This window comes from Podarcis pityusensis (genome assembly GCF_964106645.2).
Source record: "Podarcis pityusensis genome assembly, chromosome: 3".
Taxonomy (NCBI): domain Eukaryota; kingdom Metazoa; phylum Chordata; class Lepidosauria; order Squamata; family Lacertidae; genus Podarcis; species Podarcis pityusensis.
The window spans coordinates 33,166,914-33,189,976 of NC_138026.1; the positions used below are offsets into that span (position 1 = coordinate 33,166,914).

Below are 23,063 nucleotides of genomic sequence, written 5' to 3' on the forward strand. Positions count from 1 at the left end.
AGTTTTGTGACCTTGTTGGTGTTGCATATTTCTTTAAGTTTTATCAGAGATACTGATGCATCTCTCACTCTTATTTCAAAATTTACCTGTTAGCAAATATGGGATAAGTAATAGGTCTCCTGGTACTAGATTTTTGCTAAAGTGAAAAGGTGGTTTATTTTAAGATTCACGCACATGCTACCCTTTCCTTCTGGTGCCATCCCACTATTCAGGGAGGCTTACAGCAATTGAAATTGAATACAATACAATACAATATATTGAAATACGTATCTAAATATATTAAAATGCAAAGTATTTAAAAAGCAAAGATGGAGATCTGATAAAATGACCTTCACACAAAAAAATCAGCAGTATTTTTTCTCTTGTGCTGCAGCAGTAGAAATGGTGCTTTATGTCTTTTGTAAAACACACATTCAAGTTGCTGAAGCACAGCCTTTTGTGACATCCTAAAGGCTGCAACCATATGTTCTAGATTCTCATTGCCTTCGGGCTTCCCATCCCTCGCCCTCCTGGTGGTTAAAGAGCTAATATAGCAATGATGGGGTGTTTCAGATATTTTGTTGGACTATAGGCACAAGAAACAACTAAGAAGAAGCTGTAACAAATATGTTCCCCAGAACTGTTGTATAAACAAGCCATCTGTTGTGCACAACGTATTCCAATTCCAATGGATTCATTTGAGTTAACCATCTATTTTTAACTGGTAAAAATGTTCACAGATGGCAAGTTGTTAAAAAGGACAAAGTACTTTTGTTTGCCGCATAACTCTTTGGGCTTTTTTATTGTCTCAGTTATAGCTTCGTACTGGTTCAGTTTCAAAATCTGAACTTAGTGGTAAAGTTTTGATGATTTACTGAAGTGAAACCACTGAAAGAAGGAGTCGGAACTGGAGTTGTGGGGAGGGGGTTGCCATAACGTCGCAGCAATATACATAGGCACTTCATTATTTCTCATTGCAAGGTAAGATAGAAAAGTTAGAAGGAAAATAAACACTCCATGCAGGGATAGTAAAAGTGGTGCCCTGCAGATGTTGCAGTGGGAGTCTTGTTAGTGGAACAGACTCCCATGAGAGGTGGTGGACTCTCCTTCCTGAGTAGTTTTTAAGCAGAGGTTGGATGGTCATTTGTCATGGATGCTTTAGCTGAGATTCCTGCATTGCAGGGGGTTGGACTAGATGACCCTTGGGGTCCCTTCCAACTCTTTAGATTCTATGATTCTAACACTCAGCCAACATGGCCAATGACAATAGAGTTCAACATTTGGAGGGCAGCACATTTGCTATAAAAGCATGTCTAAAGTGGGGGAGACTTAGTTTGGGGTTATATTGAGATGTGCTTTGACATTCTGAGAAGCAGGAACATGTAATTCCCAAAGGGTAAAATCAAGCAAAAATAGCCCTTAGAGTTCTGGGTGGAAGCTTCTAGATCCCTTTGTACCAATCTTTAGAAGACTTTGTGAACTAGGCAATATTCACACTTAGTATAAATGTGCCACTATGAAAAGAGTGTCTTGTTAGGGAAGAAACACATTTTAGCGTTAATTCATACATCTTGAATAATTCATACAACTTGAAAATAAAAAGAGCAGTTCAGTGTTTCAGTTTTCCTATAGTGTTGATTTGCTTTGGTTTCAAAAGTGGAGATTAATTACCATCCTGAATAGCAAAAGAGGCTCTTGTTAGGTACCACAAACAAAAATCCGTCAAATGTTTCTTCAAAATAAACCCGTTGAAATTTATAAACCTAAGATAGCCGTGTTCCTTAATTTCGGTGGGTTTACTCTGAGTAAGACAAAAAACTGTATACAAGCCTGCACCTACCTACCTAGAAGTAAGCTGATTGAACTAAATAGGACTTAAAGTAGGTGTATATAGGATTGTGTTGTAAAGTTGGCTATTGAATGTCTTCAGGCCCCTCAGCCACACAATACTTTTTGAGCTTGTAGTAAGTAGCCTGCTACTTGTGCCATTCCACAAATTGGTTTTAGGGAAATGGTCTTTTATTCAAGACTCTGCAGCAATAACTTTGATGAGGTTCTAGAATCTAGAGGCTCATCACAGTTACTGCTGCTGCTGCTACAGCTTCCTTTGTCTAACTGCAGTAGCTCTCAGTTTCAAAACTTTTTCTGCCCTTGCCATTATCTCTTCAACTTTTCCAAGATCATGTTCCTTAGGTTAATTTTGCAATTGCTTCTAGCATACAGATATTATTAAAATCCTGACATGAAACTGTCAGTTAAGTACCTTTCAAGTGAGATCAAAGAGAGCAGGTAAATGGCTTTATGAAATGAAACCAGAATTCTTATGGGGGGGGGGGGACTATTTTCTTTAGCCAAGTCAATTTTGTTCTAAATCATACTCTGCTTAAAGAATTGATGTTTGTACACTTTTATATCATCCTATTTCCATTCTAATGTCATGTAAATGGAAGCACCTCGGTTACATTTTACACTACATTGGTTCAGTGATTTACTAGTGCATTGTGTATTTGATGTTACTGAATGCAAAAAAAAAAAAAAATATTAGAGCCAATATGGGAGGTGTGCAAGTGATTTCTCCTCTCATTTTCAAGGCTTCCCTATTATTGAGAAACAGCCATGCTATTGAAAGAGGCTTTATAGAAGGCTTTGTATGTAATATTGCACGAGTGGATTCTGCTACTTAAAGCTTTACTGCTTGAGAGCTACTTTGTTCTAAAGGTGAACCTGCAGCATAGCAATTTTAAAACGTTAAATTAATTTCTGTTTTGCAGCATGCCTCTGTTCCTCCTGCCCCCACTTCCTCCTCTAACCTTAGTTATGCAGAATGACAATGAGAAGCATATTTTCAATTTTGTTAAGTTTTTTTATTACTAGATGCAAACTATTACTGGGAAGAGAAGCTTTACTTGTCTGCCAGAACTCAGTGGCTGATCTGCTGTTGGTTCAGTAACGTAAACTTAGGCATATTAAACTGGCTTCTTCATCCCACCATTGAAGGTTGTATTATGTGCATATGTGCAGAGTGGCTGTCAACCAAAGTGTACCTTTAATGGTATGCAAAGACCGGGGTTGTGTATCCATAGAGCTTTTGGTTTTGCCTAGCAGTGACTCTTTGCACCGTACTGTGAAAGCTATTAGGAAATTTCACTATAGTTTCAAAAATAGTTTGTCAAGTGGTGCATGGAGTTTGTGTTAGGGGCTTTTCTTTAAGAAGGCAGAAAATATCTCTGTGCAGTCCCTTGGACTATTAGTACAGTGATACCTCGGGTTACATATGCTTCAAGTTACATACGCTTCAGGTTACAGACTCCGCTAACCCAGAAATATTACCTCGGGTTAAGAACTTTGCTTCAGGATGAGAACAGAAATGTGCTCCAGCAGCGTGGCGGCAGCAGGAGGCCCCATTATCTAAAGTGGTGCTTCAGGTTAAGAATAGTTTCAGGTTAAAAACGGACCTCTGGAACGGATTAAGTACTTAACCCAAGGTACCACTGTAGTTGTTCTTGCCTTGTATTTGCTGGATGCTGTTCTGGGAATCCAGGTCTCTGCTGAACAACAAAAACAAGTATTTTTCACTCGGTCTGGGAATTCTTTACTTGAGGTAGTTGCTTGAATTAGACTACAGGTCTGAATATTCCCAATAGGCGAGAAGTCTCTCCCGGTTTTGCAATGGAGTCATGTGTCCCATTGGATTTCTCTTAAGAGTGCTGCCAACATACAATCTCTCTCAAGTCTCCCGGGTGCGTTATAAACATTCCATTTATTCCTTTTGCCTGGACATTTCTCAATATCCGTGTTTTCATGTAACAGTGAAGCATGATTTAACACTGTCAGAATAACTCTGAGTGTTTAACTCTCCTCCTCCCCGTTGCCTGGAGGAAGACTTAGGCAGAGTGGCTTTGTGTCATGTCTAGCCCACATGGAGTCTTCAGATGATGAACCAGGCACCCTATAGGTTGGAGACCTTGAAGCAGGCAGCGTTCCCTGGAACCAGTGTTGAGGATCCCTTGCAGGGGGAGACCTTCTAAAGAAACCTTGGAGCTGTCCGGGCTGAAAAATTACAACATATAACATGTCTACATACCCACATTCTTCGCAAAGGTCATGAGTAAGGGGTTGTTGTGAGTTAACAATCTCTGAAAGTCCTTCACTACCAGTAGCTGTGGTTTGAGTATGGTCTAGGAGGCAAACGTATCCTGAACCGCCTGGTTGCTGAAAACAACACAGGTCTCTGGCTCCTTGTTCTCCCTCCTTGCTATGTTGTACAGTGGTACCTCGGGTTACAGACATTTCAGGTTACAGGCGCTTCAGGTTACAGACTCCACTAACCCAGAAATAGTACCTCGGGTTAAGAACTTTGAGAATAGAAATCGCGCGGTGGGAGGCCTCATTAGCTAAAGTGGTACCTGAGGTTAAGAACGGACCTCCAGAACATATTAAGTTCTTAACCCGATGTACCACTGTACCTTGTCTGAGCTCCCTGTCATACTGACCTTGGACTGTTTGTCTTTGGATCACACTTTAGAACTAGACTGATTCTCCATGCTTCAACATGGTTTGTTTTGATGGTGCTGCACCTGTAACCCTGCCCTGTTTGGTGAGTGTTTTGCTAAGAGGCTTAAACCTCCTTAGGATTTGGGGCTCTAGCCTCTCAGGAGACTCACTGGAGCATGATACTTGGTTTAAAACAAACTCAAGTGTTCATAGCAAGCCAGCTTATAAAAACGTACCAGAGTTTGTTTTAAATCAGGATCCCTGGTTGGTTCAAATGCAACAGTAAATTGGGATTCTGTAAAAGTGAAATTAAACTCTGACTTTCTCCTAAGTTGTGTGGGAGGGGGGAATGTGTGACACCCCCCCAATGCTTCTCTCAGGCTCATATAGGCATGCCTATGCAGTGCTAAACCCTGGTTTGGTGTTACATGTGAATGTAGCCATTGTCTCTTGTATTTCCCCCTGTATTTTAATTTGACTATTTTGGAGGTTTCTAGACACTCAAATTAAAAGGACTTTATGGAGTGGCTAGAGAATGTTTTAAATAATATTTTGAAGGCTGCCATCATATGCACCTTTGTGGGACTTCTGAGTAAATAGGCATAGGATTGTGCTGCACAGTTTGCATGGACACGACTGGGTTATGGTAAATTACTTAGTAAAGACTTTGCAAATACCAAAAGTACACATCTGCTGTACTGTAATGAGTGACTTAATTTCTTTGCATCAGTGATATAAGATGTTATAAAACCAATAATCTTTTAATGTTCCTCATGACAAATTACTCTAATGTCTATTCTAAATATCTCTTTTCTGGTGTTTAATTTTAAAAGTCCATTCCTTGAAGCAGATTATAAATGAAATTAAGAGGACTGGCAATCCTTGTCTTTTCTGGCCTTTTTAAAAAATATATACAAGAGAAATGGTCTTATTGCATCCTACTGCAAAGAGACAAATTACTTACTGGGTTGTAATAATCATTTCTTGAACTATATCAAGTGAGTTAGCACCTTGGTTAGTCTCATAACTTACGCACAGAGACAGAATTACTTCTGTGATTTCCAAGAATATGTCTAATTTGTAGCTCTAGCATAATTTAAGCTTACCTTTCTATGTGAGGGAACTTTTTAGGTCTAGAAAGTTGAAATAAATGGCTCTTGGCTTTGTTCTTCAGACTGTTTAGCAAGCTCTTTTTATTCAACACTGGTACAGTGGGTTTTCAGTCATCAGGAAAAAAATGATTTAAGATCTCTGACATGTTTGGAAGATCTTTTTATTGTCATGCTTATGGAAAATGTGAATATGAAGCTGTACAAAAATTGTGTGCCTTTTGTTTGTCTGAGATGGTCCTTCCATCTGGGTCATGGGCCATCTTACATTTTCCTGCATCCACGGAGTTGACAGCTCCTGTCATGCCTCCTTTTTCAGCATCTCCCAAGAACTACATTTTGCTCTCATAACTTCTAAAACACAAGCCTGTTATTCATATACCTCTTACATTATTGAAGCTGCTTCCTTGTTTGTCTTCCATGGCTGACATCCATTGTTGTGTGAGCAGGCTTTGCTTTCTCTCCACTGTAGCTCCCCTGCAAACGTGCTCTTCCAAGTGTCCCTCAGAGCAGATTAGGGCTGTGTGTGGGGCAGTGTTAAAAATTAGCCAGGTGCCAGGCTCATTTTGCACCTTGCTTTTGACTACTTGCAACCAGGTGAAGATGCCTGGTGCCAGGATGGCTCCTGAGATCTCCAGTAAATGGAGGTGCATGCCTGAAGAAGATCATTGGATCTGGACTGTTTTCACACACTAAGACCCCATCCTGTAGAATTCCACCAGTTATATTTTATCGGAATGAATTTCTGAAACCAAAATGCTTTTTCTGTGCAGCCTGAGCAGGAGTAGTCAGCATTAAGAAAAAGAGGTCAGAATAGGCCAATATATATGTGGACTGTCCCTGGATCAAGTGACTTTCCTTATTTAAGTTGTCAAAGCTCTTAACCTATCTCAAGATTGTCGTTTAACTGAGAATCAATCACAGTCAGCCCACCATTTGAAAAATAAGTCTTTAGAGCTGCCTTGCCCAAAAATGTCAACTAGACATTCCGTTTTGGCGACTGTAACCCTAATTTAAGGTGCCATTAGGTGCCTAGCTTATATACATGAGTTTCTACTATTGGTGTAGGGAACTGTGGGATGAGGGGAAGAGCCCATTCTCTTAATGGTGTTCATTCCATTAGCAGACATTGCTGGATTTAATTCTGTATTGTTACATCTCCTGTAAGGAAGCTTACTTACCGGTAACTAGTTTCATGTTATTTGTATTCTGCTTTTCTACATAAAAATGCAAAGCAGCATAGAGTAAAAACAGGAGTGCAAATACAAAAAAGTAAGAAAACGAATAAAACCAAAGCAGCAGTAAAGCAACATAATAATAATAATAATAATAATAATAATTAATGAAGTTAGGAGAGAGAACATGAATCAAACGCAGGCCTGAGAAGAAAAGTCTTTACAGTGTGTCTAAAACTTGGAAGGGAAGGAGCCTATCAGGCCTTCCCCATGAGGGCATTCCATAACTACCGCCAAAAAAGTGCTTTATTTGGTACATATCAGCTGTATTTCTGGTGGAAACTTATCAGTGGAAAAGAACAGTAGATATTTGGGGGGGGGGGAACGATAAAGACAAAGAGGAGGAGAAAAAGAAGATGCATCCTTGGGTCGTTTTTCATCCAACTGTAGGATTTGGAAAGCGTATCACATTGTGAGGTAGTGGATCTGGTGAGAGGATAATGCTGTGAAAACCCTAGACCTTTAAAATAAGTTCAGTTTTATCCTTCTTAAACAATAACTCAAGAGCCAATAGGTACTTTGGGTGACACATTTACTCCATCAATGTCACCAAAGTTAGAAAAGTTTAGAGTATCAACAAAGGATCTAGGGCCATATTGGGTTAGCTAATGAACAGGTGTTCTGAAGTATAAGAGTGTGATATCTGTGTCTTATTACTTATAGTCTTCTTTATTAGTAATCTGGTCAACGTGCATTTTGGTACTTCTATTCTTTTTTTACGTTGCTACCACTAAGCAAAGGAATGCTACTGATTGAATGTATTGTAAACCAGGCATGCAATTGGTATCTTTTATCTGATGTTTAATGGAAAGAAAATGTTAATTTAGGGTAATGAAATAGGCCTCCAAGTATGGTGGGTGAATAGACCATTAGGTTAATTAAAATGAGGATATGTATCACTGCTGTAGTGGAACTATCATTTTGAAGGAGACAGTTTCATTTAGTGCTTGAATAGTGAAATTCAGAATGTCTCTCTCCCAAACTGGATTTACGACACATAAGACCAAGATAAATGGCAAGGGCAATTCAGACTTCTGTTCATTTACTTTTACCTGCCTACCATCACTTGTCAGTCTTGACTGCTTGTCACATAAAGGTGAAAATTTATTCAGCCTTATTTAAATCAATTAAATGGAAATTGTGTTGCTTCACTGTCCATCATGCAAGTGGTGTGTTTAGTACAAAAAGCGCTAAAAAGTTGTGACAAACTGCACTCAGAAAAGCTTTCAAACACGCTTTAATGAGTACAGTAACCATCTATGGATTTCAATTCTTGTTTAGTTTTTAAATATCACAACATTTTTAAAGGGCTTCTGGAAGAGGAAGGAGTTGTGTTGCTACATTGTTTATACTTGTTTGGAAGTCACTTAGGATTGCTGCAACTGAAGAAGAAAAATCGGTGGCTTAGATAACAATTGAGGGGAAAAGAGGACATTATAATAGGAAGAGTCGCAGAAGCAAATTGGTTTTCTTTAATATAATGGTACCTTGGTACTCAAACGGCTTGGCTCCCGAACAAATTGGCTCCAGAATGCTGCAAACCCATAAGTAAGTGTTCCGGTTTGCAAACGTTTTTCACAAGCCGAACGTCTGACACAGCTTCCACGGCTTCCAATTGAGTGCAGGAAGCTCCTGCAGCCAATCGGAAGCTGGGCCTTGGGTTTTCGAACCATTTTGGGTGTCGAGCAGACTCCCAGAACAGATTAAATTCAAGAACCAAGGTGGTTACAGGGCCATTCTGGACCATCGATAAGCCTTCAGGTGGCAAAGGACTTCAGGTGACTGCAGCACCTACACAACTGTGTAACATTTTTTTCCAGCTGTTGTAGCCACTAAGAAGGGATGCGGGTGGCGCTATGGGTTAAAACACAGCCTAGGACTTGCTGATCAGAAGGTCGGCAGTTTGAATCCCCGCAACGGGGTGAGCTCCTGTTGCTCAGTCCCTGCTCCTGCCAACCTAGCAGTTCAAAAGCACGTCAAAGTGCAAGTAGATAAATAGGTACTGCTCCAGCGGGAAGGTAAACAGCGTTTCCGTGCGCTGCTCTGGTTCGCCAGAAGCGGCTTAGTCATGCTGACCACATGACCTGGAAACTGTACGCCAGCTCCCTCGGCCAATAAAGCGTGGGGGGTAGGGGAACTAAGGGCTGCAACAGGAAGTGGTGGGAAAGCCCCATTGTATGCATTGCACTGTGCCCACTGCTCTTTCAGTTCCTCCCATTGGAGCTGAGAATTTTAAAACCGCTAAGGTTGTATATAATAGCACACCACTGTTTAAATTCTGGAAGACCTTGAGCTATAATGTCATAATATGGCACCAAGGCCCAAAGGGTTGTGCTGTATCTTCTAGCCATGCCAGTCAGTGAAAGACTGGTTGAGATGTACATTTTAAGGTAACTTGTGCTTCCCACGCCTCACTTTAGGAATATGACAGTCATATAAAGATCTGGTGAGAGGGGAAAGAGTGTTCCTGCACATTTCTAGGACGTTTAGGTTAAAATAGTTTAAAGAATCAACACTTTTAAGAACTCTCCTGACTAAAAACTACCAGATTGAAATGTTAAATTGCAAAGTAAATCAAGGGCACATGCAAGCGTGTACATGGAGTGATGATGTGGGTTAGAGAGCTCCCTGAGAGAGAAAGAGTGTCGTAAACAAGCCCGCCCCCCCCCCCAAGCCCTTGGGGACTGCAGGCCAATGTTGAAGATTTCCTGATTGGCAAGGAGGTAAAGTAGAGGCTTGTAAGTTGAATTAAAAGAAGGTCTAGATTCTGAAAATTTACCTGGCAGCCCGAACACAATGTGGGTCAACTCAACACAGAACTCCCACTTAGTTCAGTGTGACCTGAAAATGTGTGTAAGATTATGACCCGACGGAAAACTGAAATAGCTTCTTTTATTGATTTACTTCATGAATCATCATTGAACAGTGAAGTGGAATGTTTTATATCCAAACTTAAACGCTTTAGCGTTTGGATTAACAGTTGATGCAGTCAGGCTTAATATCAAATGTGCAACCTAAACCTACCCATGTTTACTTGGAAATAAGACCTACTCCGCATGGGGGTTGCATCCTAAATCAAAGTATTCTTGACTTATAACCTGCTTAGTGTATCACACTGCCCATTCAAGGGCATACAGATTACTCCTTTCTAATTCTAGCACCTTTCCCTTCTCTGGCATCTCCCAACAACCACCCTTCACTTTTTCATCTAACACACCATGGCCAGCTGACCTAGCAATGGGGAGAAACCTTCGCTATCAGATATGCTGCAGTTGTGCTCTCCACTTGGGAATCCACCGTAACATTTTGTTGCGTGCCCTATTTGTCTCTCAAATGTTAAGCTATGAGATGATTCTCTTGCGGTGAGCATTTTCCATCTAATGATAGTAACCTACTAGAAATGGCCCAACACCCTGGTGCTCAATGTATGAAGTACTGTACAAGTAGGTTGTGTTGAAACAAATGAGACATGGGATTTGCAAAAGATATCAAGTGATTAATTTCCCCACGTAATGGGGAAGATCAAAGAAGGGGCACATGTAGGCAGGATCAAACAATATGTGCAGACAGAGCTTTGCTTTCTAAACAGTGCCATGAACCAGTGTGGCAAAAAACAGCAAGCAAAGCTACTGTTATATGAAGTAGCTCATTCCTATTTGTTCCTTCTTTGGCTCATGGCCTCTCCTCTCTTAAACTGTTGAAGCTTTGTGGTGTGTAGGGTGGCATGGGGGAGCTCAAGGTTCTTTCTGCGGGTTTCCTTGGTTGACCTCTTTGTGTACAGTGGTACCTCAGGTTAAGTACTTAATTCGTTCCGGAGGTCCGTTCTTAACCTGAAACTGTTCTTAGCCTGAAGCACCACTTTAGCTAATGGGGCCTCCTGCTGCTGCTGTGCCGCCGGAGCACGATTTCTGTTCTCATCCTGAAGCAAAGTTCTTAACCCGAGGTAATATTTCTGGGTTAGCGGAGTCTGTAACCTGAAGCGTATGTAACCCGAGGTACCACTGTATTGCTCTTTATTACTTGCTTTGATTTTTTTCTATTGAAAAGGGCAGGCTCCAAATACAAGAAATCTATTACAAACTGTTTTCTTGCAAACCCCCCACCCCCCAGGGATAGAAATCCATGGAAATACTCAGTGGTAAGCAACCACCTGATATATTTTAACGTGAATAAATGCTGGATAGCTATTAACGGGGTGGGGTGGGGGAGCTAATTCTTCACATGAAATTAGTGCTTTTGATAGTTTTTTTTTAAACTACATCTTTGCTAAGATTGCATACTTTGAGTATTTCTTCAGAATTGCAATGTGTTAAAGGTTAAAACCAAACTTTTTTCAAAATTGATCAGCATTGAAATGTCAGCTGTCTAGTTGTGGCAACATACCAGCATGCAAACGCTGGTCTAATATTGATTTCCCTGGCTGCATAACATTTGCATTGTGACATTTTGCTGCAACATTAGCGAAGTGGTTGTTTCTTGATCAATCGCTTTCGGTAGTACACACCATACAGCTGTACTCAATGTGACCTATTTGGAATTACATATTAACAACCGAGCAAAAGTATGGGTATGTGTGCATATAAATGTAAGCTCGGAGCAGGAATTGTGCTGTGTTAAAAGAGATGCTGTTTACAAGCATAGTTCTTACATTATATAAAACTGCTGTTATGTTAACTACCAAATACAGTACCTAGGCAAAGCAGTATTGACAGTGCAATCCTGTACATTGAATGAAATCCTGTTTATTGAATTCAGTATATATATATAATATTGTTATACTGTTATATTGTTTTGTCTGATGATACATTATGTATTTTTGTGTTTTTATACTGTAAACTGCCCTATGACCCTCTGATGAAGGGCAGTATATAAATTTAATTAATAAATAAGTAAAATAAAATTGTGTGTATTGTGTGAGCTGTATTAGAGATTCAGTATATTGGTCCTTTTTTATTGATTTTTTTTTTTTTGCCTCTCCTTATAATTCAGACATGTATTCTCTTGGTATGAACAGTGCAAAATTGTTGTTACAACATACTACATTTTTGCTTCTCTTTGGAACAAAATCCATAATAAAGCATGGAATTGTCAATCGTAAAAGATGGTGACCGCTGCTTTAAGCTTGTGCGTTGCTTGTCTGGTTATTAATCAAACCAGACATTTTGGTGCTATCACTGCACCAAAAAGCATGAAATACTTACATTGAAAGCCAATCAATCAAATGCATGTCCCAGATCTATCTTTAGAGCAGCGATGAGTAGGAAGGAGCTCCTAATAGATACGCAATTATGTGCCAATATCTAAGCATGAGTACCTGTGTTATTTTCTTACAAAAGGGTATTGCATGGAAATAAAGATGTGATTGTTAAAAACAATATACATTCTCTTCATCTTTTCAGTAGCACACAGATTTAACCGTCTCATTTATGGTTTTGCTGATTATATTCTCTATTTTGGAATCTTATCTATTTTAGAACCCTAAAAGTCATGGAACTGCAAAGGACCTCAAAGATTGTCTAGTCCAGCCCTCTGCTAATGCAGGAAATGGACTACTATAGCATCCCTGACAGCTGTCAAGCTAGTTTCTGATCAAGTTTAAAGTAGCTGCCTAGGTATTTTTCACAGCTGTACAAATCCCTCTTTCCCTCCCAGTTCTCTGAACATATGGGATGACCAAAACTTAGGCGTAGGACGCATGCTTTGCATGCATAACACAAGGTCCTCAGTCCAGTACCTGGCATTTCTGTTTAAAAGATCTTTGGGCAGCAGACTGGGAAAGAAAGCTCTTCTTCATACCTTAGGGAGCTGCTGACAGTCGGAATAGACAGTCCAGAGCTGGATGTACAAATTATTTGACTCCCTAGAAGGCAGCTTCATGTTTCTGTATGTGAGGCAAACATCCTGTGTTGCTTCCCTGCTCTCATACTTTGGCAACAGAATCATCATACTTGTCTAGGGAGCAATATCCAGAGATGGGCTTAGCATATGATCTGGAGAATGAAACAGTATGAACGGAGGCGGTTGTTGCCTTTTCCAAACACAGTGAAGAAGAATTCCCCGCTCCGTCCTTTCCTGCTTGTTATGGCTAACAACAACAATTTACACAACAAACTGCAAGCTGGGTGAACAACTGAGATTAGTGTAATAATGCTTAACGCTTAGAACCTTCAACATTCAGGGGGAGCCTCTGTTAAAGGGTTTATGTTCTCGGAGTCCCTTTTCCTTTCCTCTCCTTCAATCTGTTGTAGGCTTGAGGCAGCCATGAGGGTCTCCCATTGTTAGGCAGGCAGAGATGGCTGCTGGGAAGGTATGTGTGTGAGAGACCATGAAGACTGAATGAGAAGCAGCCAGTGGGTAAAGTTACTCACTGACATTGCTAGGCATGATGATGAGTATTATTACATACCCAAGGATGTAATTTTGACGTGCGATTTTAGCAAGCACAGGTATTTTAGAATTACTAACATTTTTTCTTCCTTTTTTAAATGTAACTTGTTTTTACTGGTATTCTTAATTAATTCTTTAGGCTGTCTGTTGTAAGTAGCTGGGAGTTCTTTTGTTCTAGTAAGTGGCATATAAATTTTGTTAAATATATTACCTTGTAATCCTTGTAGCAGCCCTTTAAGGTAGGTTGATACTGTTAGGTCCGTATTGCAGGTGGTCCAGCAAGACTTGAGTCTGAAAATGGCTCGTCTAAAGCCATTTGTTGATTTTAGTGGCAGAAACAAAAATTTAAAAATCCCTCCAGTATCACCTTAGAGACCAACTAAGTTTGTTATTGGTATGAGCTTTCGTGTGCATGCACACTTCTTCAGATACCATGCACACAAAAGTTCATACCAATAACAAACTTAGTTGGTCTCTAAGGTGCTACTGGAAGCAATTTTATTTTTTTTGTTTCAACTATGGCAAACCAACACGGCTACCTACCTGTAATTAGTGGCAGAAGTTAGGTTTGAACTGGGCACTTCCTTGGTCCGTGGCTAAACCTTAGCTAATATGCTTCAGCAGCACAGAAGAAACAAAAGATGTTCATCTAAGGAAACAACCGTAATTGATGGAAAGGAATCTGTTTTGTAAGACTTAACTATACGGAGAGCTTGTTGTAGTGGAGCCTTCTGTGGAAACAGTTACTGAAACATTGATTTTGCCCGCTCTTCATCAGGAGTGGATTTGGCAGAGGAGTGGATTAATGCTACTTCCCATCAACAGAACTTAAGTAGTTTAAATGCAATGGTTAGTGGGTCTGGAGAAGAACTTGTTGAAATAACGACATTGCGTTGATCCAATAATAGATTGAATCGATAGATTTAAAGCTTATGTGGAAGGCTGATAAAATTATAAGCTTCATAGGAAGAGGTAGAAAGATGATAAACAAATGGACATCTTTGAAAGAGATGAAAGAAGAGTTGTTGATTTCTGTTTCTGGAGATTTGACTCAACAAGAGAGAGAGATTGTGTGAGAGACAACAAACTAAGTTTTTTGGTGAATAAGTTAATTTTATTTGCATTATTAGTAACTGTAGTTTGTACTTTTTTTAAAAAAAAAGAGAGGAGCATTTCATTGGCTCTTTGTGACTTGTTTTCCCACCCCTCCCCAATCCCTTTTAGCTCACAGCACGGTCATTGCCCATTGTACAAACAGATGAGAGACTCCAGCCTCTGCTCAGTCATCTCAGGTAATGTATCAGTATATATTTCCAATAATAGTTCTCGGGGAGCAGTATTACAGGGTGGTCCAGTGAGCAGCAGGAAATGGTTGCGGATGGTGAATAGATATGCAGCAGCCCCCTGAGGTGTGCCCAGGCAGCTGCTACTGCAGCCTACAGCAAGCAACTGTTTGAGATTTGCCTTAATTGGCCCTGGTGTGGCGCAGCTGCTAAGCAGTACTACATTGCAGGCGGGACCACTGGCATTCTGACTGCTAACTTGTGGACCTGTCTGTGCCAGAAGAAAGGCCTGGAAACGATGCCTTATGAGGAACGGCTAAGGGAGCTGGGCATGTTTAGCCTGGAGAAGAGGAGGTTAAGGGGTGATATGATAGCCATGTTCAAATATATAAAAGGATGTCACATAGAGGAGGGAGAAAGGTTGTTTTCTGCTGCTCCAGAGAAGCGGACACGGAGCAATGGATCCAAACTACAAGAAAGAAGATTCCACCTAAACATTAGGAAGAACCTCCTGACAGTAAGAGCTGTTCGACAGTGGAATTTGCTGCCAAGGAGTGTGGTGGAGTCTCCTTCTTTGGAGGTCTTTAAGCAGAGGCTTGACAACCATATGTCAGGAGTGCTCTGATGGTGTTTCCTGCTTGGCAGGGGGTTGGACTCGATGGCCCTTGTGGTCTCTTCCAACTCTATGATTCTATGATTCTAAAAAAAGTAAAAGGGCCCAACCAGCCCATTGAGGGGCTGTTCCGTGCACTTCACCAGTGATTTGAACAGGAGAGCCATGTGGACCCTCCCTTCTCAAACTCAGCTTCAGTATACCCGTGCTTTAATAATAATAATAAATAATATTTTTTTATTTATACCCCGCCCTCCCAGCCAGAGCCGGGCTCAGGGTAGCTAACATCAGTAAAATCACAATAGAAACATAATAGGGGAGGGGGGAAGAATTTAAAATGCAATTTTAAATTACAATTTTAAATGCAATTTTAAATTACAATTTTAAATGCAATTTTAAATTACAATTTTAAATGCAATTTTAAATTACAATTTTAAATGCAATTTTAAATTTTAATTTTAAATTGTAATTTTAAAGTTGCTAGACTATCTTTCACTGCAGATGGTAGGTTCAAGTGGGTAGTAGAGAGCTGCTGTTCTTGCCATGATTTCACCTGCATCATCTCGGTCAACACTTCAAGCTTATCCCTTAAGTTATATTTGAAAAAACAAACAAACAAAAACAAACAAACATGTTTTGTCCTTTTGGGGGGGGGAAAGAGCCCATCTACTTGAAATTCATGCAGAATATTCTCCTTTCCTCAGACCCTTTTTAAAACCACAATCATGATTTTATTACTTTCAGGGATTGTCTCCTCATGGAGCTCTGTAGTATCTCAATAGAAATTTTCTGATAAATTTTAAGAAGACACACTTTTACTAGCAGTTCTTTTAATATGAAAAATGTAAAGGATCTATAACTGAAGTCTAGAACTACTTTCTTTGGGCAGCTGCTTTGACAAGTTTCAGGTATTTTGCTCATACTTGGAACATAATGTTCACCCCAGACTATGATTCTGATCGTGTTTGTCAGGAGGAAATGCCACGAAATAAATCTGTCAAGGTGCTTGTGTGGTAAAATGTCAGAACTGTGTTGGATAAAAAAAAAGTTTCCAAGTGCTTTAGTTTGTTCAAGTTATATTTGCTGATTTGTTACGTTGGAATGATTTCCTCCTAAAATCCATAGAAACAATTGCATATTTAAGTTCCCATTGTAACAGGAAGTGAATTTTTGAAGATTTCATATACCATAAAAAACTTTCTTTCGTCTCTACCCCACAGTCATGCATATGTTGGTCCAGATTACAGCATTGAAAGAAACATTGGGAAAATTTCATTAGAACAGATTGACACTGTGAGTATTTTATGCTTTTAAACTGTACCCCGTATTGCCCTTGTCCAGCATGCAGTTTGTGTGAAGAAACTGACTTCCCTTTACGTATAATAACAGGTTGGATCCAGAGGAAATTGGCCATGCATTAGTCCTGTTGAAATCAATGAGACAAGGTTATGACTAACATGAAATCAGTGATGCACTAATGCACAACTAACCTCATTTGAATCCGTTCCAATATATTTATAGTGCCTCAAGGAAACCAGTGGCATAGAAGTCCTGTTTGTTTTTTAAAAGTGATATAAAGGAGTAGGTCTAGAGGTTTACTGTAACTATTAACACCTTATTGTTAACTAAATACGGTAGCTTAATACAGGGAACAACCATTTTACATGGGGGGGGGACTCTGTTTCTGGCTCCCGCACACGTATAAGCCTGCCCTGTTCTGCCCCAATTCTGTCCTCTTCCAGGTCCAAAATGACCCACGCTTCCGTGCCCACATGTCAGTTAGATATGGGCAAAATGGTCACTGCCTGTACTGATTATTATCATTATTATTAAAACAGGCATATCATATCTAAGAAATGAAAGCAAGTAATAGTTGGGAAAATAAACTTAATTAAAGTGCATCCAGTAATGTATCTGAAAATATTTAAGTCTGTTTTAAATGCATTATCTGACCCCTGCTCTGCTGTTTTTCTGTATCTGTTAATGCACCAGCCTTCCCCGGCAGAGTGCCCTCCAGATTGCTTGGGCTGCAATTCCCATCAGCTCCAACCAGCATAGCCAGTTGTCAGGAATGATGGGAGTTGTAGTTCAACAGCATTAGGTTGGGTAAGCCTGCTATACACTGACCTAAATTGTGATAGGATGAAGGGCAGTATAAAATGTTCTAAATAAATTCAAGATAAACCAATAAATGATATCAGCGCCATCAAAGTAGAGTATACTTTTTTTTGGGGGGGGGGAGAACAAAACCACTATTAATATACAATCAGAATCCATATTTTAAACTGGTAACTAATTAACCATACTGATTAATGCTTTTGGCTAGAATTAGTAAAGATCATTTCTTTTTTAAATAGCTGTATTTCTGTGCTGCATTTATTCTTTTCTCTTGTATAGAAAAAAATATTAGATTCAAATGCTTACAGGCATATTGAAGTTGTAAAATAGATTTATGCATAGTCCCTATAGCCCCTGCATATCCTTATCTCCTCAAGCTGTTCACCTTTCTAAATGGATTTAATTGGTGATCAAAATGCAGCCTGTAAGTCAATCTATTCAATAATATGTTTTCCTGTTGCAGCTTTCTGTTAAATCATTTCCTCCCTGCATGCGCCAACTGCACAAAGCTCTGCGTGATATCCATCATCTCCGGCATGGAGGCCGTATGCAATATGGTTTGTTCCTAAAAGGCATCGGTTTAACACTAGAACAAGCTCTACAGTTCTGGAAATCTGAATTCATCAGAGGAAAAGTGGATGCAGACAAGGTAAATTACTTGTTTGGAGCACTATTCAGTTCTTAATAGTTCTCTTTGAACATTTGCGAAGTCTGCAGACGTTGTCCATGTGCACTGTGGACAGCTGCTTAGAGTAAAACAAGTCTAACGTAAATAGCAATAGCAAAAAACACCTGCTTTCCCATCCTTTCCTCACAGCGGATATTCATCTCAATTCTGCTCTCAGCATAAATTTATATTACTTAACTTACTTTGTGTTTGCAGAAATCACAGAAGGAAGTCAGAAAACTTATTTACAATATTGATAAACACTTATATACAGTGATATCAATATTTGCTTTCAAAATCAATAAAAGGACCAAGTTCCACTATAAATATTTCCATACATTGTCCGTAATATTTTCCAAACTTCTGATCCATTTCTGTTTAGAGGATGATTGAATGAAGTCCTTGTTCTGTCTCCTTACCAACTGAAAGGTAGCCAACATAACACTAATTTTAAAAGAGGGATTGATGGGGACCCCAGGGAGAGGGAGGAAAGGGCATATAGGCCTGTCTGTGCTTCGTAATTGGGTAGAATGTTTAAACTTACATACCCACTTTGGGCATTATAAAATGTGTGCTTGGAAAGGGGTGTAGAACCATGCGAGCAGGCCCTATCATTCCCAAGTTGTGTGGGAAGGCCAGGTTGGAGTTGGTCAGAGCTGACTTTCACAGTCCTGAGGCCTCTGCACAGATACCAATAGTCCCTAAGAGGACTACTGTACTGAATAAAAACTTTTGCAGAAGAGAAGAAGAGTTTGGATTTGATATCCCGCCTTTCACTCCCCTTCAGGAGTCTCAAAGCGGCTAACATTCTCCTTTCCCTTCCTCCCCCACAACAAACACTCTGTGAGGTGTGGGGCTGAGAGACTTCAGAGAAGTGTGACTAGCCCAAGGTCACCCAGCAGCTGCATGTGGAGGAGCAGAGACGCGAACCCGGTTCCCCAGATTACGAGTCTACCGCTCTTAACCACTACACCACACTGGCTCTCAGAAAAACAATTTGTGTGGCTTCTACAAAGGAAGCCTTTCGCCACCAAGAAGAGCAGATTCTTTGGAGTTCTTGAGAGTCTTGAGAAGCATGTAAAACAGGGGAAATCTGACAGGCATTCAAAGTCCTTTGCAAAAGGCTTCCAAGTATATGTAGAAGTCATGGGATAAGAGAACAGATCATCTTGCTGCTTCTCTGAGCCTTGATGCTAATGCCAGAAAGGCATAGAAGGAGGTCTTCTACACAAATGCTATATTGTGGTGCAGTAGCAACTGCATGCCAATATGCACTCGGTTTTTCTTTTACATTTCCAGTGCCTCCTTACTTTAAGCCAGTGTCAAAAATAGACAGGGACTTCCAAAGTTAAATGCTGCCATGCTTAGAAAACAATGCAGAATGAGCGTTACGTGGTGCCTGTAATAGTGCTCTTCTCCAACACCATGCCATAGACCACTCCAGCCAGCTTGGCCAGGGATGTTGCTGGTCAGCAGAGTGGTCAGTAAACCAGCAGCATCATCAGTTTGTCTCTTTGGCCCAACACCAGGTGCGGGATTGGCTTCTAAGAGACTTCCGAAGGAATGGCAGGTTTGAAACTGGAAGCAGGGACCAAACAGCTAGGCCTCCGCCCCAGGTGGTGGTCAGTCCCTCTACACTAAACCTTCCCCTGCCACCACCACCCCTGAAATTTGGGGCACCATAAAGCTGCTTTCTTTCTCCTTAAGCTTTTAAATGTACTGCATATCCAAAGTGCTCATTTTTATTACTGTGAAATTTGTGGAAAGAGGACGAATAATTCACAATACCCTAGAATGGCAATTAGTATTTAAATTTCGCTGGAACAGATCGTTCCTCTTTGCTCGAGTCATCAAGAGTCCAGCAAGTCATGAGTTTGATTAAAGCATCGGTTTGATTAAATTGAAATGGTTGCCTCTGATTATATACATTAGTTTAAGTAGAAATATTGTTTGTTGTATTTTATTTTTGGCATATTCTATACCAAGGTTTTTGATAAATATTTTTCAGGTTCGGGAAAGAATTTGGATGGTGCGGAATAAGTGTTCCTCATTCGCCGTGTCACTTTTCTGGTGCAACCATTCATAAATACCCTGAGGGTCATGCAGTCCACAAGACAAGTGATCCACCCCTGTTCAAAAAGGCTTCCTATTACAACATAGCTTTCAGTTTGGTAGAAGCTTTCAATTAACTCTGGGAGCAAGCTTAGTAAGTGGAGGTTATTTCCCTTGATTCCAGATACCAGGGACTGGGTCAAGTGAGTGTAGCTCTAATCATGTTTCACATTAAGAGCCTTTAGACTATACTGCAGATTGTGGAATTGGTCATAGCAGTTTTTAGTCTGTAGGCATTTGACTCAAAAGACACCTCCCTTTGTCTTTGTATTGCATACTTACTCTCAGGACGATGCGGTAATTAATATGAGGGATTGTTTTGTACTGTTGGAACCAGAACATCCATCTGTTAACGGAATTAAGAGCCAAATTGCTGGTTAAAGAAAATTATTTTGAATAAATATTGCAGTTCTATTACCATGAAATAATGCATAAATTAATAAAGCTAGTCAGTTTGCTTCATATATTCAGAATTAGCCCTGATCATTAATCAGTGATTGATTTCAGCTTTTTTAAAAACCAGGTTTCGGCTCCTTGATTATTTTTTTGTGGATGTCTGGGAATTCTTGTGTTCACAATAATAATGCATAGATGATAAAGGCCAGCCTCACCACTTTGCATCAGCCGTTTTATTTTCAACATTATATTATTACATTTAAAATAAAGAAGTCTGACCTTGCAGACCTGAGGCCTCTTCTGGTTTAGCTGCAAAGTAGAAGATACTAATGAGAATGTCTTTGGGATATAATTATGTAGATTTAAAGAAGTGATGTACTTTTAATTATGCCCTGTAGCTAATGTAGATGCATATTAAACTAAATCATGCCTCTCTGCATTTCCCTCTGAAATTTCTTTTTTTTCTCAGGTCTTAAATTAGTTATCAGCTCGTTGGTGCACACCAAGGTTAAGTAAACTAGAGGAATAGTGGCACATCAGATTTTATGTTGTGTTTCTAAGATGTCCTATCAGTTGGTGAACTTAATGGTCTTGGCAGAACACAGTTTTGAATAAAGCTTAGTTCCCCCAGTCAGCACGATACACTTCTGTGGAATATGAAAATACTGGATTATTTAAATACCTTATTGAGGTATGTAACTTCAGATAAATGAAAGGCAGGGTTTTCTCTCAGGTGCAAGTCATTTGTTACAAAATTTAGTTGTGCTAAAATTAATACAGACTGCAGTCTTCCTTTTTCTGCTTTAACTGTCGCTTTCAAAGTACCAAAGAGCAAGATAGGAAACTTCCTTGTTTTTTCTTTGTATTTCATTTCGAGGTGTCAGCCTACATTGATGTATCCATTTGACTCTGCCCTTAATACTCTTATCATTCCATTGGAGTCTTATCCTTTTCAAGATGTTTGGCTAATTAGTCTGTCAGCCTCTTGTCCAGTCTTGAACTCGCACTTTTGCAAACTTAAAGTATTTCCAGAAAATATCAGATTTGATTCAAGCACAAATGTGTGTCAAAAGTTATTCATAATGTTATGTATTTCCTGAAATGTAACATTTTCGTACCCTTAATCTAGAATGCCAACTTTTATTGCTGCTAGATATCTGAAATATTACATAGATTCTGTTGTAATTTTTATTAATGCCTGTTTTGCAAGCTTATAATTGTGTCATTGTAGCCTGAGTTCAATTACTTTAAAGAAAAAGTGTCTGTTATGAAAATATCAGTTTTCCTTGTCTTACATAACAAAGCACACTGCTGTATGTTCCCTTCTGAATAGTTTGTAACAAACATTGCATGTATCCGAATGTGTGTTTGAATGCACACTGTGGAAACTGCCATTTAAAGCAATAAAGCATTTCCATCAGAATTAATTTGAATTTTCTGCCATGGGTATCCGATATTCATCTGATTTAAGGTAGTGAGAGGCACAACTGTTCTGTTGATTAATTGCTTGAGAGGTATAATTTTCATTTCCAAAATTTGAATAGTTGATCTCTGTAAGAACTAGGCTGTGAGGCAGTCTACAAAGTCTTTTAATGCAAGTACCATGATTTTTAGAAAATTCTGTGTGATTTGTTCACTCTATTCTCCCACTGTTTTGCTTAGAGAAAGAACATATATTGTAAAATATGCCATTAAATATAAAAGCCATTGCACCATTTTCACCTCTTAGTTAACTATAGAATAAAGCAAAGTTCTTTAGAACACTCCATCTTCTGCCTCATGTAAAACCTCTGTATCATGGAAATGCAGTGGAAAAATAGGTGCTGGAGTAGCTGGTTTGTGTCATGGGCTGTTAGTATTTTGAGATGTCCTGTCTGTCAGTTTGATAGACAGGTTCATTAACTGCATGATTGACGTAGCAGCCAATCTGATCCTTGAAGGGCCTGTTCCCTCTTCCTTGGACTGAACTGTGTTGCTGGTAGGAAAGAATAATGAGAGTTGAACAAGATGGCAAAACCCTTTCTTTATATTTTTAGGAGAGGCAGTGGGGATTTATTTTACTTTCAGAATTGGATTGTTAGTTGTTAAGTTGTGGGTTGACATAGCAACGTTCTAAAACTATCCTGAACGTCACTTTTCAATCCTTCATTTGCATACAAAACTATCCAATCACTGAACGTCACTTTTCGATCCTTCATTTGCATAACTATCTACAGTATCCCCCTGCTGGCCGAGGGTGAGAACTTCAGTACATAACACCAGTGGCATGTGCTTAATTATTGAAGGATAATATCCTTTTGGTTCATGCATTGTTGCTGGGAGTGTTAATTGGGTAGCTTTGCATTAAGATGCTAATCAAACCAAATTCCTCTCCTGGCAAGCAGAAGGTGTCCAAAATGTCCAACACTAGCTGCTAAAAATAGGCTATGTGGTTCTTTATCCGATCTCTCCTGTGATTGGCTTTTGATGTGGATGTGACAAGAGTCAATCATGTCTATGGCATATGCTTTTTTATTTTTTAAAAAGCACCAGTCTTCTGACCTGTTTTCTTGTTCAGTGTGACTACTGCAGACTTACATTGATTATCCCATAGCCCACCATTGCTCAACAATTATATGTTTGCTTTGCATTAAAATATTTGTGCACTTTTAGGTTGCAGTTCATACCTGC

General features: G+C 39.6%; 1 protein-coding gene across 1 annotated transcript in view; it reads left to right on the forward strand.

The window, feature by feature from the left end:
- PRIM2 (DNA primase subunit 2) overlaps nucleotides 1–23,063 on the forward strand; it is a 63,358-nt gene that overhangs the window by 24,807 nt on the left and 15,488 nt on the right. Inside the window, 3 exon segments of the mRNA XM_080998000.1 lie at nucleotides 14,429–14,496; nucleotides 16,321–16,393; nucleotides 17,682–17,867. Of these exon segments, the coding sequence (XP_080854126.1) occupies nucleotides 14,429–14,496; nucleotides 16,321–16,393; nucleotides 17,682–17,867 (327 nt within the window).